This window comes from Silurus meridionalis, chromosome 3 (genome assembly GCF_014805685.1).
Source record: "Silurus meridionalis isolate SWU-2019-XX chromosome 3, ASM1480568v1, whole genome shotgun sequence".
Lineage (NCBI taxonomy): Eukaryota > Metazoa > Chordata > Actinopteri > Siluriformes > Siluridae > Silurus > Silurus meridionalis.
Window position 1 is genome coordinate 31,373,978 of NC_060886.1, and position 14,397 is coordinate 31,388,374.

The following is a 14,397-nucleotide window of genomic DNA, read 5'->3' on the forward strand; positions in this document are numbered from 1 at the left end:
TATATGATTTTATGTTTTAATGTCTTTACTGTGTATGTGCACTGTGCTGTTTGGTGAAATGTGAAGCTGGTTGTGTGTGTGTCATTTGTGAAACTGTGCAGTGGAGAGTTTTAATTGAGCTCTAAGTTTCTCTCCACCAGCAGTTTGGGGTTTATAGAGATCCCATTAATTTGTAAATGAATCCTGCATTAGATGCTGATTCAAAATATACACTGTAATTAAGAGTGAAATAAAATCAAATGTTCTGCCTTTGACCTTTGATGCTGCTGGACCTCCCATTAGGAGACAAGAATTCTTCTTCTCTTTGTTTTCCTACTGATTGTAAACATAATTTCAGTCTTCCTGGCATGAAACAGAGGTCGAGACATCACACTGCACAATACTCTGATCTGTGGTGAAAAAGATTCTGTATCAGTTTACTCTCCCAGTTCTTTAATAACCATCTTAGCTTTCTTAGAGAATGTTTACACTATTTGTTTGGAGTAGGAGATTATCACTGCAGGCGTCTGTTCTTCATACATCGATAACTACATCCAACATCAAATGACACACCTAAGATCTTCTAATCATATGCCTATTTAGATTAATCTAACACACATATGGACATGATTAGTGTAGCAGAATTATGTTGTTTGCAGGATTGACACCTTTTCCTGGAGGATCCCAGAACGTCTTAAAAAAAAATCATGAAGACCAAGCAGCTATCAAAACAAGTCTGGGACAAAGTTTTGGAAAAATATATAAATCAGGGTTTGATTCCAAAATGAAATTGTTCATCCTGCAGAGTGACGGAATCTGTTATTAATATTAGGAAGAAGACGGGACGACAGGGACTTGTGTAGAGGAGACACTGAGTTTATGAAGGGGATCAGACAGAGAGGTAAAGTATTTATTTGTGTAGACTCAAGACGTAAAATCATTTCAGTTCTGGGAGACCAAAGGATCCAGAGAATGTCCTGTTTGTAGGAAGTAGTTGTTTATGGAACATCCTCTTTCAAACCTGGCCTTAAAGAACCTGTGTGAGACTTTCATACAGGAGCAAAATCAGAAATCATCATCAGCATCTGAAACTGAAACTCTTCTGTCTGGACCATCAACAGCCCTGTTTAGTGTTTCAAAACAACACATCGACCACAAATTCTGCCCTGTGGATGAGTCAGTAACAGACTGTAAGGTGAAATTTTTTTTCCCATAATTACGTTTATTCTACAAATCAATATCTACAGGTTCAATAAACAAACACGTTGTGTAATAATTAAATAGTTCATAATAATCATTATACATTTGAATAACACAATAACTACAGAATGTGAGTGTGTTCTTGGATCATATTTAGATTTAGTGTAGATACAAAGGCACCTGTAAACAGAGCAGATCTTTCACATTAGACTAAAGCAGTGTACATCAATAAACACACATCCTATAAGTCTCATACATCTTCCTACACACACACACACACACACACACACACACACACACACTTTATATAATATATTATATATATATAATTTAATACATTTATAGTCACTACATCACTCTGATGACTTGCACTGAATGGAGTCATCCAGGGTTCTATCGTCCAGGCAGTAGCTCCAAGCAGACTTCCAAATGGCATGATGGAACTTGGTGCATTTTAAAAACTCAATCAGTGCTTATCAGAGTAAAATAAAGCGATACATGAACACAGAGTCTCCATGCCGTGTGTTGTTTCAGAAGAAGCTGAAAACTGCAGAACATATAAAGGTTAGATTAAGGAGGAGTTTGAGAAGCTTTACCAGGTTCTACGAGATGAAGAAGCAGCCAGGATAGCTGCACTGAGAGAGGAAGAGGAGCAGAAGAGTCTGATGATGAAGGAGAAGATCGAGAAGCTGAGCAGAGACATATCATCTCTTTCAGACACGATCGGAGCCGTGAAAGAAGAGATGGGAGCCGAAGACGTCTCGTTCTTACAGGTGAGTGTCGTTTATTCTGTATTTCTACCGTGAGAAAGTAAAACCGGTTTCCGTCGTCAGAAACGTCACATTTCGGTCAGGAAAAACATCAGTCGGATCCTCTGATATGTGCTTTGTTGTTTTACAGAACTACAAGACCACAGTGAAAAGGTGAGTGATGTGCTTCCCCTCTCTCTCGTTCTCTGTGTTTCTGACTCCAAACCCACAGCGGCGCTGAATCCTGATGTTCCTGCAGAGCTCAGTGCACACTGCAGCATCCAGAGGAGCTTTCAGGAGCACTGATCCATGTAGCCAAACATCTGACCAACCTGAAGTTCAGAGTCTGGGAGAAGATGCAGGGTGCAGTTCGATACAATAAGAACCTCTTTCTTTTTCTCTTGTATTGTGCATATAATGCTTTTCCTTTTTTTCTCTCTCTATATATACACGTGTGTGTGTGTGTGTGTGTGGAATCTGGCGTGTTGGATATCGTAGAGGTGAATATGGAGCACGTTCCACTTTTCATTCTCTGACCCTCACTAAAACACACACAGTTTGTAGAGATCAGATGGATTCGTATATTAATCCTGCATTAGATGCTGATTTACAATTTACACTATAATTCAGAGGAAAATAAAACCAGTTGGTGAATTATTCAGGCTCTGATCTTTCAGGCTGCTGGACTTCAGGGCGATCACAAAAACACACTTACCTAAAGATGTGAAAGGAACAAGACTCCTCGCCCTCAAAGAGCAAGATTTTCACTCCTGAGGAGAAACAGAGATTTCATTTGGATTTGAAGAAGACAAAAAGGTCCACAGACTGAAATACCGGAAGATATTCTGAAGATTCTTTTCTTTCAGAGCCTGAATTAAGGAGCCTATGGTTCTACACATGCTGAAGTTTCTGAACCTACAGTAATCCTTTCCCTTCACTTGAACTAGGAGACCAAAAATCTGTTCCAGCATGAAAGTGCTCCTGTGCTCAATGAAGATATGGAAGATCTCCTGTTCTGATGAACAGGAGGTCGCTCCAACCCTGGTGAATGTGAACGCTGACTGCACCCCAGGCCTCCTCACTTTCTCTCCTACATCACTACCTAACTGGCTGAATAAGTCTCCATAAATCTCCATGAGCACACTTCAACATCTTCCCAGAAGAGAAAGGATGGAGGATATTATAACACCAAATGGAGATTAATGTGGAATGGGATGTTTAATAAAATATTGAACGCTCAGGTGTCCATAAGATTAAATTCAAGTAACACTACCTACAACAACATCCTAATAAATAATATACAGTGTACAGAGATTATTCCAAGACAAATATCTATTTAAATATTTAATTAGATAAATAATTCCCACACCTGGAGCAGTGGTAGGGTTTCTCTCCGGTGTGAGTGCGCTGGTGGACATGGAGAGTACTCTGCTGAGAGAAGCTCTTTCCACACTCCGAGCAGTGGTACGGCTTCTCTCCGGTGTGAGTGCGCTGATGCCGTTGGAGATGACTCTGGTGATTGAAACACTTCCCGCATTGCGAACAGAAATACGGTTTCTCTCCGGTGTGAATGCGCTGGTGTCTCTGGAAAGTGCTCTGATGCGTAAAGCTCTTGCCGCAGTGCGAGCAGTGATGCGGCTTCTCTCCGGTGTGAATGCGCTGGTGGAGTTGGAGATTACTTTGGAGGGTAAAGTTCTTCCCGCAGTGCGTGCAGTGGTAAGGTTTCTCTCCGGTGTGAACGCGTAGATGGACTTGGAGATTGCTCTTTTGGGTGAAACTCTTTCCACACTCCGAGCACTGAAACGGTTTCTCTCCGGTGTGAATGCGCTGGTGAAGCTGTAGATGACTGTGATGAGAGAAGCTCTTGCCGCATTGCGAGCAGTGGTACGGCTTCTCCCCGGTGTGTGTGCGCTCGTGCTGTTGAAGGTCGCACTTCTGAATAAAACTCTTCCCGCAGTGCGAGCACCGGTGTGGTTTCTCTCCAGTGTGAATGCGCCGGTGTTTCCGAAGAACACACTTGTGATTAAAACCCTTCCCGCACTGGGAGCAGCGATACGGCCGATTCTCTGGCGTCTTAGCGCACTGATGTGCATCGAGAACACTCTGATCAGGAAAACAACTTCCACACGTCGAGCACTGAGGAATATCCGTCTGCACGTCCTTCTTAACGCCGAATGACATTTGCTGGTCACTGGAGATGTTGAGCACCTGAATGTCATATTTCTTCTCTTCTGATTTCTGCTGCTTCTCACATAAATCATAGTGATCGCTCTGGACATGTTTGCTGAGTTCGATTTGAGAATTACAGGAAAGTGGACACAAAGAGCAGGAGAAGACCTGCAACGTGTTGCCGTTTACTTCTGGAGCAGTAAAAAAAAAAACAACAGATTGAGATGTTAAAGGAAATTTGGAAAGGGCACCAATTAGGCTACACAATCAGGAGAACTCTCCAGGTTCTGTAGGTACTATAAGTTGATGGTAGCACTATCTGGCAGGATGCAGCAGGAAGTCAGTGGTGTTTCTGGTAAATGCACTGGTGAATACCTGCACTGCTGTCATGTAGATAAGATCATGTACACAGTGACACCTGGCACCTGTTTACACCATTCGATTTTTGAAAGCCACACAGGACTTTTAGTTTTTCAGACTCATAAAAACATGGTTTGGAAGCACTGGTCTGGAATGAGAACAGGATCAGGAACTGGTGATCAATAACCAATCAATAACGTGTGCACGCTGAGAACCCTGGGATAAAGCAGTGCAATGCAGGAAGTACAGATTCTAGCCAAAATTTAAAAAACTAACAAAAAAAAAACAAAAGGCTATCCTGACTGGGGGGAAAAAAGAAAAATAATTTCAGCATTTTTTACCGTTCTCAGAGCACTTGATGTTCCTGCGGTAGTCTCGTGTACACCCGAGATCTTTGACATACTCATTATACCACACCAAGAGCTCTTGTCCTGAGGTGATGGGTCGACAAGTACGGTACAGAATCCCTCCTCGGTACATGCAGGCCACAAGATTCTGCTCTTCTTCATTACGAGCACAATTCACGTATCTAAAAGAATGACGCAAATTGAAATGAAGATAAGAGATCGTGAGTGAGAGAAAACAACGACCCACCAACAAGGAAGTTCCTCACCTCATCCAGTTAGAATGCATGTCCCTTTTGGCATCTACGTATTCTTCACACTGCTTGTGCCTGAATATCTACAAAATACAGCACAAATATATCTAATTGTTCTTTATCATTATAGCATAGAGTGTCCCCTACATCAAAGTGTCATCTCCTGGAATACAGAAGCTGCCAGATGAGCTGCAATGGCCCTTGGAACCTTGAACAATTGGCAAAAATCAATACCGATAGTTTTTCCGGCTTCCGGTCTGCTGTCGTTACAAGAGTGGCCTCTAGAGGTGAAATACTGACGCCACATGCTGTTTGCTTTTACACGTGAGACAGTGTGCTGCATGGAGTGTGCTATATTATATTTATTATTTATAACTTATTTATATAATTAGATTTATCAATCAATATATTCATATTTATATCATTTACCACATTTTCATGATTCAGTATTATTTTTTTTTATTTATGTAATTCACAGAAGTATCAAATCAAAAATCAGTTGATTAATCAGTTATTGGTGCGTCCAATAACAACCTCCAGTTATTAAAATAGGATCATTATTTGTTAGATTCACCCACCAAGTGGGTAATAATTCTCTTTTATTAGGTGATTTTTCTCTAGAAAAGCATTGCTCATTTGTCTGTATGGTGCAGAACAAAATAAAAAACTAATCCAGCATTAGGAGGCGAAATAAATACATTTAAAAACATAATAAAATCCTACAACAATACTGTTAGTCACTCCGGCCCATGTCATTTTCTTTTACAGACTGACCCCCTTTAAAGAAAGAAAACCTTAGTGGCCCTCAGAAGAAAGTTTGGGGAACCCTGATCAGCTCACAGCAAAATCCTGTTCTGAAACAAGTGCAACAGCACCACCATCAGATATAAAAAAAAAAGATGATGATGATGAAGATGATGTCTGTAAAAGATGATCCAGACCAGTGTTAAACTCCTTCTGCTGGACTGAGTTCACAGTAATTACTTGTCGGAGTGCCAGTACACTGTTTATAAACAGGTGAGAGACGAATCATAAGAATCAACACTGCACCAACATTTTAAAGAATGTTTTCATTTGTTTGAAAAAAACAGAGGAGCTCTAATATTTATAATAAAAATATAACAACTCACCACCCAGGAGTATCCACTGCTCAGAGCTTCCTCTCGGTCCACCAGCTCTCCCTGATAGGGTCCAAAGTGTGCACCTACTGGAACAGTGTCTCCCTTATTAAACACTCCCAGACCTGCGTCAGGAAGTCCAGACTTCCCAATCTCTAGTCCAGGAGGAAGAGTGTGTGTGGCTCGGTCTGCGATCCCCATGGGAACGGGAGTATCAGGGATGAAGAGCGCAGGACCGTGAACCTCACACTTATTAAAGAAGAAGGATTTGCAAAGTTCACAGTCTGAAAGAAGAGAAAACACGATGCCAAAAATCCATTAATTAACCGGCAATAAATACAGTTTTGTAGTGTTTGAATTACAGGGTGACTGATTTAACGCTTTTGTTGATTAATCAAAACTGATAGGCGATTAATGCCAATAATCCATATTGATAGTTTTTCCAGTTTGCGTCTGAGGGGCTGAGAAGGACCGCTGTCATTATACAGTACGTGAGCGGCCTCTAGAGGCGAATCACTGACATCACATGCTGCTTGTTTGCATGCTTTATAATTCCATTCATTATTCACATGTTGAATTTTTTTTTAATTTGTCATTTTTTATTCATTTTGGATTTAACTGTATTTATTTATTTATTTGGAGTTTTACTTTTTTGTCTACGCCCTCCTTCAGTCTTATTGACCAGGTCCTATATCACAATTGAGTGCTTCTCACTAACTACTATAAAGAAATGACCCCAGGGGGTGAAAAGAGGGAAACTTTCTTTTACCTCATGACTATTCATTGTATTTTACACAAAGATTTTTAAGCAATGATGGATTGATGGAAGGAGGGAGCAACAGATGGATATGTAGGGACGGATGGATGGAGGGATTGAGGGAGAGATGAAGGGATGGAAGGAATAGTCATAAAGATAAAAGTGGCCTGATCTTACAAAGGCAGTCCCCATTGCCAGCTTCTTCCTCTTTAATGGAGGTAACTTCAGGTCTGTCTCCAAGGTTGCAGCTGTCCAGGATTGGAGTCTCCTCTTTCTTCACACAGATCTCCATCCCTCCATCAGAAGTCTCAATTTTCACATCCACACTTTCCTTATGATCAAAACAACAACACTTATTCTGCATACGAGACAATCTTTATCATCTACCTGCTCCTTCACATGAATCCTGAGACGCCACTGAGCTTTACCTGTGAGAGAGCGTGATCAGACTGAGACTGTGTGGAGAAGCAGAACGATGTGTCTCCTGCTGAACTCATTACAACTGAGCACTGAAAGAAACAAAGACCAATCATAATAATAATCATAATAATAACAATAACAATAATAATAACAATAATCATAATAACAAGACATATTTAAATAAAAAAAAGAACTATATAAGTATTTAAAGCTGTTTTTCTCCTATAAACACACAAATTGTAATAATATAAAGCTATTTAAATACTTTAAACCCATAATAATGAAACCAAAAACACATCAAGGCCGAATTACAAATCTCTAGGGTTTAGATAAATAGTGCACTAGATCAGGTGTACACGTGACGGGCTTCACTCCTCCTCTAGTGCACTACAGCAGTGAAGTGGAGATCCGTTTGGGATTGGGCCACCCAGTAAATGATCTTCTCCTTACCTCAGGGCTTTAAAAGCAGGACGGAGTTTGTAAATCCGCACACAGACCCAATGAGGAGATTTAATTCCTGAACTGTAAGTGTGTAAAACTCTGATCAGGGCTTTAATGAGGAGGAAATTTTCTCCGCCGCATCACTCACTCACTCCGCCTGCAGAGGCGCCTCCCTGTTCTTCGGGGTTTCCTGGAGGTTTTGGAGCAGCAGCTGCTCAGCGCGTTACCGCCACCTGGCGGACTGGAGCAGAGCGACACGTAGAACTTCATAATTCGACAGTTTTCTTTTGTTGTTGTTTATTAAAAAAATGTAAAGTCATGATTTAGTTTTTGTATTAAAATCATTTTTTCTGCAGACACTTCAGTAAGAGTTTGTTTTCTAAATATGGCTTTGCAATAAAGTTTTTTGTAATAAAATGTACATTTTACATTATATTATTTTTATTATAATAATAATAATTATTATTATTATTATAGATTTTGAATAATTTTCAGCTTAAACTGAATTTGTTCCCTGACTATACACTGAACCTGCAGGAACGCACAGAAGTCTTAGAAGGCCATGCATTATAGTACTTTTTCTTAAAAAAAAACTAAATTTCTCGTGATTTTGACATATTGTTCACTCGTGATTTTTCTGTCTATTCGGTATAAGAGCATGCTCTAGAGGCAGAAATGAAGTCGTGATCACGAGAAAACAAAAAAGAAATAATTTTTGAATGCATGGACTCTTTGGACACTTCTCTTCTTTGTTGCCCTCTTGTGGTCATCATGCGCTACTACATTATATATTTAATTAGACCTGTAGTTTTTAAAGTGTGAGGCGCAGCCCTCTAGTGGGCAATAAAGATATGACAGGTGGGGCGCAATAAACAGCAGGGTTTATTTTTATTTGCTTCATTTATGATTTTCTGTATCTAAAATAAAGATACAGTGCATACAATCAAAACAACAACAAACAAACAATCAAGTCATTAAGGCAAGTAATTTAAAACATTACCGTACCGAACACAAATACACTTTTTTTTTCTCTATTAATGAACTTGAGGCTATTTAATGTTTCTGATTTAGAACTTGTTATTTAATAAATCCGACATTTGTAAACTTTCATTGTATTTCATTACCATTTGTTGTGTGGAGGCTGGAGGACAGGGGAAAATGAAAATCTTCCCCCTCTAAAGTGGAGAATGGTAGAAAAAGTTTGAGTCCAACGTGACGTTAAATATTATGATTTTTCGTTGATGTCAATTCTGTTTTACTCTGACAATATTTTAATCAGTTTGATGAGTATCGATCAGTACACTTAGAAATAATTTAGATATAATTTAGCATTGACTTTCTGCATCATAACATGATAATAATACATCAACATATCATTTCTAAACAAACAAGCAAAAAAAAAAACATTAAAAAATAAATTATTTCCTACGTTCCAGGAAATAATTCCTTTTTAGTTGAAGATACAAGTGAACATCACACGCCTGAGATTTCCAGGTTATTTTCTGTTTTTTTTGCACTGCAAAATCAGATTCACTTTTACTGATAAGTTTTATGGGTTTGCATGTACAAGGAATTGGTCATAATGTGCTGATGCTATAAAAACTATTTAAAAAAAACAAAATAATTAAAATAAAACGTTTGACTGTACAATAAGTGTAGGATGTGTAAAAGTGAGGTGATTATATGTTATATTTATTATATTTTTTATATATATGATTACAAATAAGTCCAAAGGTGCAGTGAAGATAAAAATCTGAAATTGCAAATAAAAATCCAGCAGTCTTTATTCCTGTAATATGGAAGTCCATGCATTATAATCTTTTCTTTCTTTCTTGTTTCTCGTGATCTCAACAAAAAGTTGTTTTCTTATGGTTACGACTAAAATATTTATTTTATTATTATCCATGATGCTGCATCTAAAACCTGCTCTAATGCTGAATACACAGAAAATCTGTGATAACGAGAAAAAAACTCGTGATAAATCATATTTCTATATGCAAATATACACTTTCACTTACTTGTAGGTAATTATAACTTTTGTATGCATCATTATTACTGTTTTTGAAATCTGTACATAAACAACTGAAACAAAAAAAAATACTGTTATGTCGATATCACGAGAAAATTAAGAACAATATATTTTTTAATATATTTATGATTTATAAATAACCTGAAATCTCTGTTGGAAGAGGAAAAGATTTCTGAGACTTTTTTCAGTAAAGTGACTGTAATGGACCTGTTTATTAATCTACAGCTGCTGGAATCGAGTTGTCGCTCTGCTCCAGTCCGCCAGGTGGCGGTAACGCGCTGAGCAGCTGCTGCTCCAAAACCTCCAGGAAACCCCGAAGAACAGGGAGAGCGCCTCTGCAGGCGGAGTGAGTGAGTGATGCGGCGGAGAAAATTTCCTCCTCATTAAAGCCCTGATCAGAGTTTTACACACTTACAGTTCAGGAATTAAATCTCCTCATTGGGTCTGTGTGCGGATTTACAAACTCCGTCCAGCTTTTAAAGCCCTAAGGTAAGGAGAAGATCATTTACTGGGTGGCCCAATCCCAAACGGATCTCCCCTTCACTGCTGTAGTGCACTAGAGGAGGAGTGAAGCCCGTCACGTGTACACCTGATCTAGTGCACTATTTATCCGATCGAACACATTGGTGTTATTATTATTATTATTCGGCTTCAGGGAGGTGTTTTGGTGTTTCAGTGCTGTAATTATTTATGGATTTATGGAGATGTTTGATTTCTAAATAAACATTTCTGCTCTCTGTTTCTCCTCAGACTCTGGTTGTAATGAGTTCAGCAGGAGACACACCGCTCTGCTCCTCCACACCTCCTCATCCACAGCTCTCACAGGTAAAGATCAGTGATGGGTCTAACCGCTTGCACGTTGTCATGGGCGACAGTAACCCAGGAGACAGGATGTGGGCGTGGCCAGCTACGCGACAAAGTTTAACTTTATGCAAATGAAGCGCGCCGCATCTACCAATAAGAGTGAAGAGAGCGTGGCCGCACGCTTCCTGGTTTTGGAAAATTTGTGGCCCCGCCCACTGTAATGTTACCGGTAGTAGGCACGCCCCCTGGAGGACCAATTAATTAATTACCTGGACCAATTAATTAATTGATTGATTGACTGATTACCTGACTTTATTACAAGGTATGAATAAACAATTTAAATACAATAATAAAGGGTCTGATCCCGGCCTTTTCTTTATCTCTCTGCCCTCCAAATACCTGAAATCGAATACCTGAGCAGAAATCGACTCCCCGTGGTTTCAGTGCATCGGTTTCTTTGCTTATAAAACTTTTGCACGTGTATATACGTCAGCATACGTCTCAGGATTTGTATCGATATAAAATAACTTTCGCCTGCATACGTACAAAAAGATTTCGTTTTCTTAGCCGGGCGACGATGTCAAATCCGAGGCTTCGTCCAGAGCGCCGGTGGTCCATGTGAAGGAAGAGGAGACGCCCGAGCCGAACCCGTACAGCCACACGGACGAGTCCGACAACATGCCTGAAGTGATCGCTGTGAAAGAGGAAGAAACGGGGGATGAAGACTTCCTCTGTAGGCCACACTGGAGCTCAGTAACACACTCGCTGATCATTCTACTGCACACACACTTATTATTCAGGTCATCATTTGATATGGTGTTCATGATGCTCAGGTCTGCATTATGATCATCATTTCTTCTTTCTTTCCTTTCAGACTGTGAACTTTGCAAATCCTTCTTCTTTAATAAGTGTGAGGTTCACGGTCCTGCGCTCTTCATCCCTGATACTCCCGTTCCCATGGGGATCGCAGACCGAGCCACACACACTCTTCCTCCTGGACTAGAGATTGGAAGTCTGGTCTTCCTGAGGCAGGTCTGGGAGTGTTTAATAAGGGAGACACTGTTCCAGTAGGTGCACACTTCGGACCCTATCAGGGAGAGCTGGTGGACCGAGAGGAAGCTCTGAGCAGTGGATACTCCTGGGTGGTGAGTTGTTATATATTTATTATAAATATTCAGAGCTCCTCTGGTGGATGTCATACTTCCTGTTTCACCATTTAGTGGTGTAACATTTATAATATTTTATTTGATAATTGATGTAGATCATGTTTCTGCACTTCACACAAAAGAAACAGACCTGCTGAGTTTTACTGCTCCCTCATGCTTTTAAAGACCAGAAAAGAGAAATGTGTAATCTTTTTTGCAGATCTACAGGAATAGGAATGGTGAGGAATACGTAGATGGCAGAAGAGAGATTCATGCAAACTGGATGCGGTGAGCTGGGACTTGTTCAGGTTGTTTTTTTTCTCCCCATGCTTTGTTTCTAATCCGTTCTTCCTCTTAGGTATGTGAATTGCGCTCGAAATGAAGATGAGCAGAACCTCGTGGCTTTTATGTATCACGGAGGGATTCTGTACCGTTGCTCTCGACCCATCAACCCAGGTCAGGAGCTCCTGGTGTGGTATGAAGAGGAGTACGCCCGAAATCTAGGACATACTTTTGATCGCCTCTGGAACAAAAAGTCCTCTGCAAACGGTAAAGAGATTTTCTGGGGAATATTCGGGTTTAAACAAACGTTGTTCTCCGCAGTTGTGAGATGTTCGCAGCTCGCTCCAAGTCATTCGATTTCGAGGATAACTGTTATCCAGAGCGAATTACACTTATCTCATTTATATCCCTGAGCGAGGTGCTGAGAGAGCGAGGTGCTGGGATTTTCACTTCCAGTATAAAGTCCAACATCTTATAGGGCTTTTACTTGTCACATGTACGTTACAGCACAGTGAAATTGTTCTTTACATATCTCCACTTGTTAGGAAGCTGGGGTCAGAGCACATGGTCAGCCATGATACAGCACCTATGGAGCAGAAAGGTTTAAGGGCCTTGCTTAAGGGCCCAAGAGTGTTAGCTTGGCCACAATACTGGGGATTGAACCCCTGACCAACCGAGAGCCTTAACCACTGTATTGCAGCACTGGAGACTGCTGTTATTCCTGATCAGTGTATATAATCATAAAACTCATGTTTTCAGGTATAGTTATACAGTTTATTCATCATTTTCTCAAACATTCCTGTTTTTTTCTTTCATTGCTCCAGAAACAAGCAAAGCTACGAGTCAGCTTTTCTCCTGCTCGCTGTGTCCACTTTATTATACGTCTCAAACTTATCTCAACAAACACATCCAGAGCTTCCACCCTGAGGAGTATCTGAAACAGCAGGTTTCAGGAGAGAGTCCGATGCCAGCAAACAGCTCCGTTGCTGAAACCTCTGCTGCTCTCAGATTTAACACGCCACAGAAGGAAACCGGCATGTGCTCAGGCAGGGGAAACGGTCTGCCTCTGGAAACGTCCGAGTGCAGTCCAGCTGGAGAGACGCTGTATCAGTGCTCGCAGTGCAGCAAGAGTTTCAACAAAAAGAGCAATCTGAGAAAACACCAACGCATTCACACTGGAGAAAAACCGTATCACTGCTCACAGTGCGAAAAGAGCTTCATCCAAAAAAGTGACCTCCGGCAACACCTGAGAATTCACACCGGGGAGAAGCCGTACCACTGCTCGCAGTGCAGCAAGAGCTTCACCCATCAGAGCCATCTCCAGCTTCACCAGCGCATTCACACCGGAGAGAAACCCTACCACTGCTCGGAGTGTGGAAAGCGGTTCAATCAGAAGAGCAATCTCCACGTCCATCAGCGCATTCACACCGGAGAGAAACCCTACCACTGCTCGCACTGTGGGAAGAACTTCACCCTCCAGAGTCACCTCCACGTCCACCAGCGCATTCACACCGGAGAGAAGCCCTACCACTGCTCTCAGTGTGGAAAGAGCTTCACTCACCAGAGCCATCTCCAGAGACATCAGCGCACTCACACGGGACAGAAACCATATCAGTGCTCACAATGCGGCAAGAGTTTCAATCACCAGAGCCATCTCCAGCGGCATCAGCGCACTCACACCGGAGAGAAGCCCTACCACTGCTCGGAGTGTGGGAAGAGCTTCTCTCAGCAGAGTACTCTCCAGCTACACCAGCGTATTCACACCGGAGAGAAACCCTACCACTGCTCCAGGTGTGAGAAGAGATTCACTTACTCACTTACATTCAAGACTCACAAGTGCACAAACACAGACCCGTTACATTATTTAAATTATTTGTCTAATTGAATCTCGTTACTTTCTTGGTGTGATACGAGGTGGTGTTCAAACCTTTCGAGACTAATGGTGTACCTGGTGCTGTTCTGACCACGTCTGTGATTAGAAGAGGACTATTTTGAAGGTGATCGTTTGGAAACGTAGATAAATAAAGTACTTTTGTCTCGAAACTTTTTGATACCACCTCAGATGTGCATTTTGATGTATTTTATTTATTTCCCACAGAACATTCAAGTATATAATATCATTATTCATATTCTCATTTTACTGTTTACTTTTAAATATCGATAAAAAAAAAACACACGTGGAGATCATTTCATGTTAAAATTCACCTCGATATAATTCATGTATGACGCAGTGAAAAGACAGTTAGCTCAAATTATTTCTCACACTAATCGTCGCACTTCATCTTTTCTTGTTGTCAATGATTTCCTTTTGTCTTTGTTTTCCTCCATACCATATCTCAAAACTAT

The 14,397-nt window shown here is 40.7% G+C and overlaps 2 protein-coding genes across 7 annotated transcripts; one reads left to right on the forward strand and one right to left on the reverse strand.

The window, feature by feature from the left end:
• Window positions 1–1,180: 1,180 nt before the first annotated feature.
• LOC124379591 (histone-lysine N-methyltransferase PRDM9-like) lies at window positions 1,181–10,665 on the reverse strand. Of its 6 annotated transcripts, none has more exons than XM_046840002.1 (9): window positions 10,605–10,665; window positions 7,359–7,439; window positions 7,108–7,261; window positions 6,186–6,457; window positions 5,071–5,138; window positions 4,799–4,986; window positions 3,298–4,288; window positions 2,644–2,698; window positions 1,181–2,470 (listed from the first exon to the last, which is right to left on the reverse strand). In XM_046840002.1, the coding sequence occupies exons 2-8, from the start codon at window positions 7,425–7,427 to the stop codon at window positions 2,677–2,679; spliced, it is 1,764 nt and encodes a 587-aa protein (XP_046695958.1). In that variant the 5' UTR covers window positions 7,428–7,439; window positions 10,605–10,665; the 3' UTR covers window positions 1,181–2,470; window positions 2,644–2,676. The 6 variants fall into 6 exon arrangements, with proteins under 6 accessions (XP_046695958.1, XP_046695968.1, XP_046695943.1 ...); XM_046840012.1 differs by lacking the exon at window positions 10,605–10,665 and adding an exon at window positions 7,801–7,955 and having other exon boundaries at window positions 1,181–2,274; XM_046839987.1 differs by lacking the exon at window positions 10,605–10,665 and adding an exon at window positions 7,801–7,955.
• Window positions 10,023–14,104, forward strand: LOC124379539 (histone-lysine N-methyltransferase PRDM9-like). The gene is given in 8 exon segments (XM_046839945.1): window positions 10,023–10,309; window positions 10,571–10,645; window positions 11,192–11,357; window positions 11,499–11,633; window positions 11,636–11,769; window positions 11,990–12,057; window positions 12,128–12,318; window positions 12,876–14,104. Coding segments are annotated over 7 exon segments (1,818 nt in total). The 5' UTR covers window positions 10,023–10,309; window positions 10,571–10,582; the 3' UTR covers window positions 13,937–14,104.
• The last annotated feature ends 293 nt before the right edge of the window (window positions 14,105–14,397 follow it).

What these genes read in the sequence shown, in the direction of transcription:
- LOC124379591 (XM_046840002.1), bottom strand. Translation starts at nt 7,427, where the DNA reads ATGAGTTCAGCAGGAGACACATCGTTCTGCTTCTCCACACAGTCTCAG. An exon ending in CTGATCACGCTCTCTCACAG is followed by an intron (nt 7,262 to 7,358) that starts GTAAAGCTCAGT and finishes TTTGATCATAAG; the next exon opens with GAAAGTGTGGATGTGAAAAT. An exon ending in ATGCATTCTAACTGGATGAG is followed by an intron (nt 4,987 to 5,070) that starts GTGAGGAACTTC and finishes TCATTCTTTTAG; the next exon opens with ATACGTGAATTGTGCTCGTA.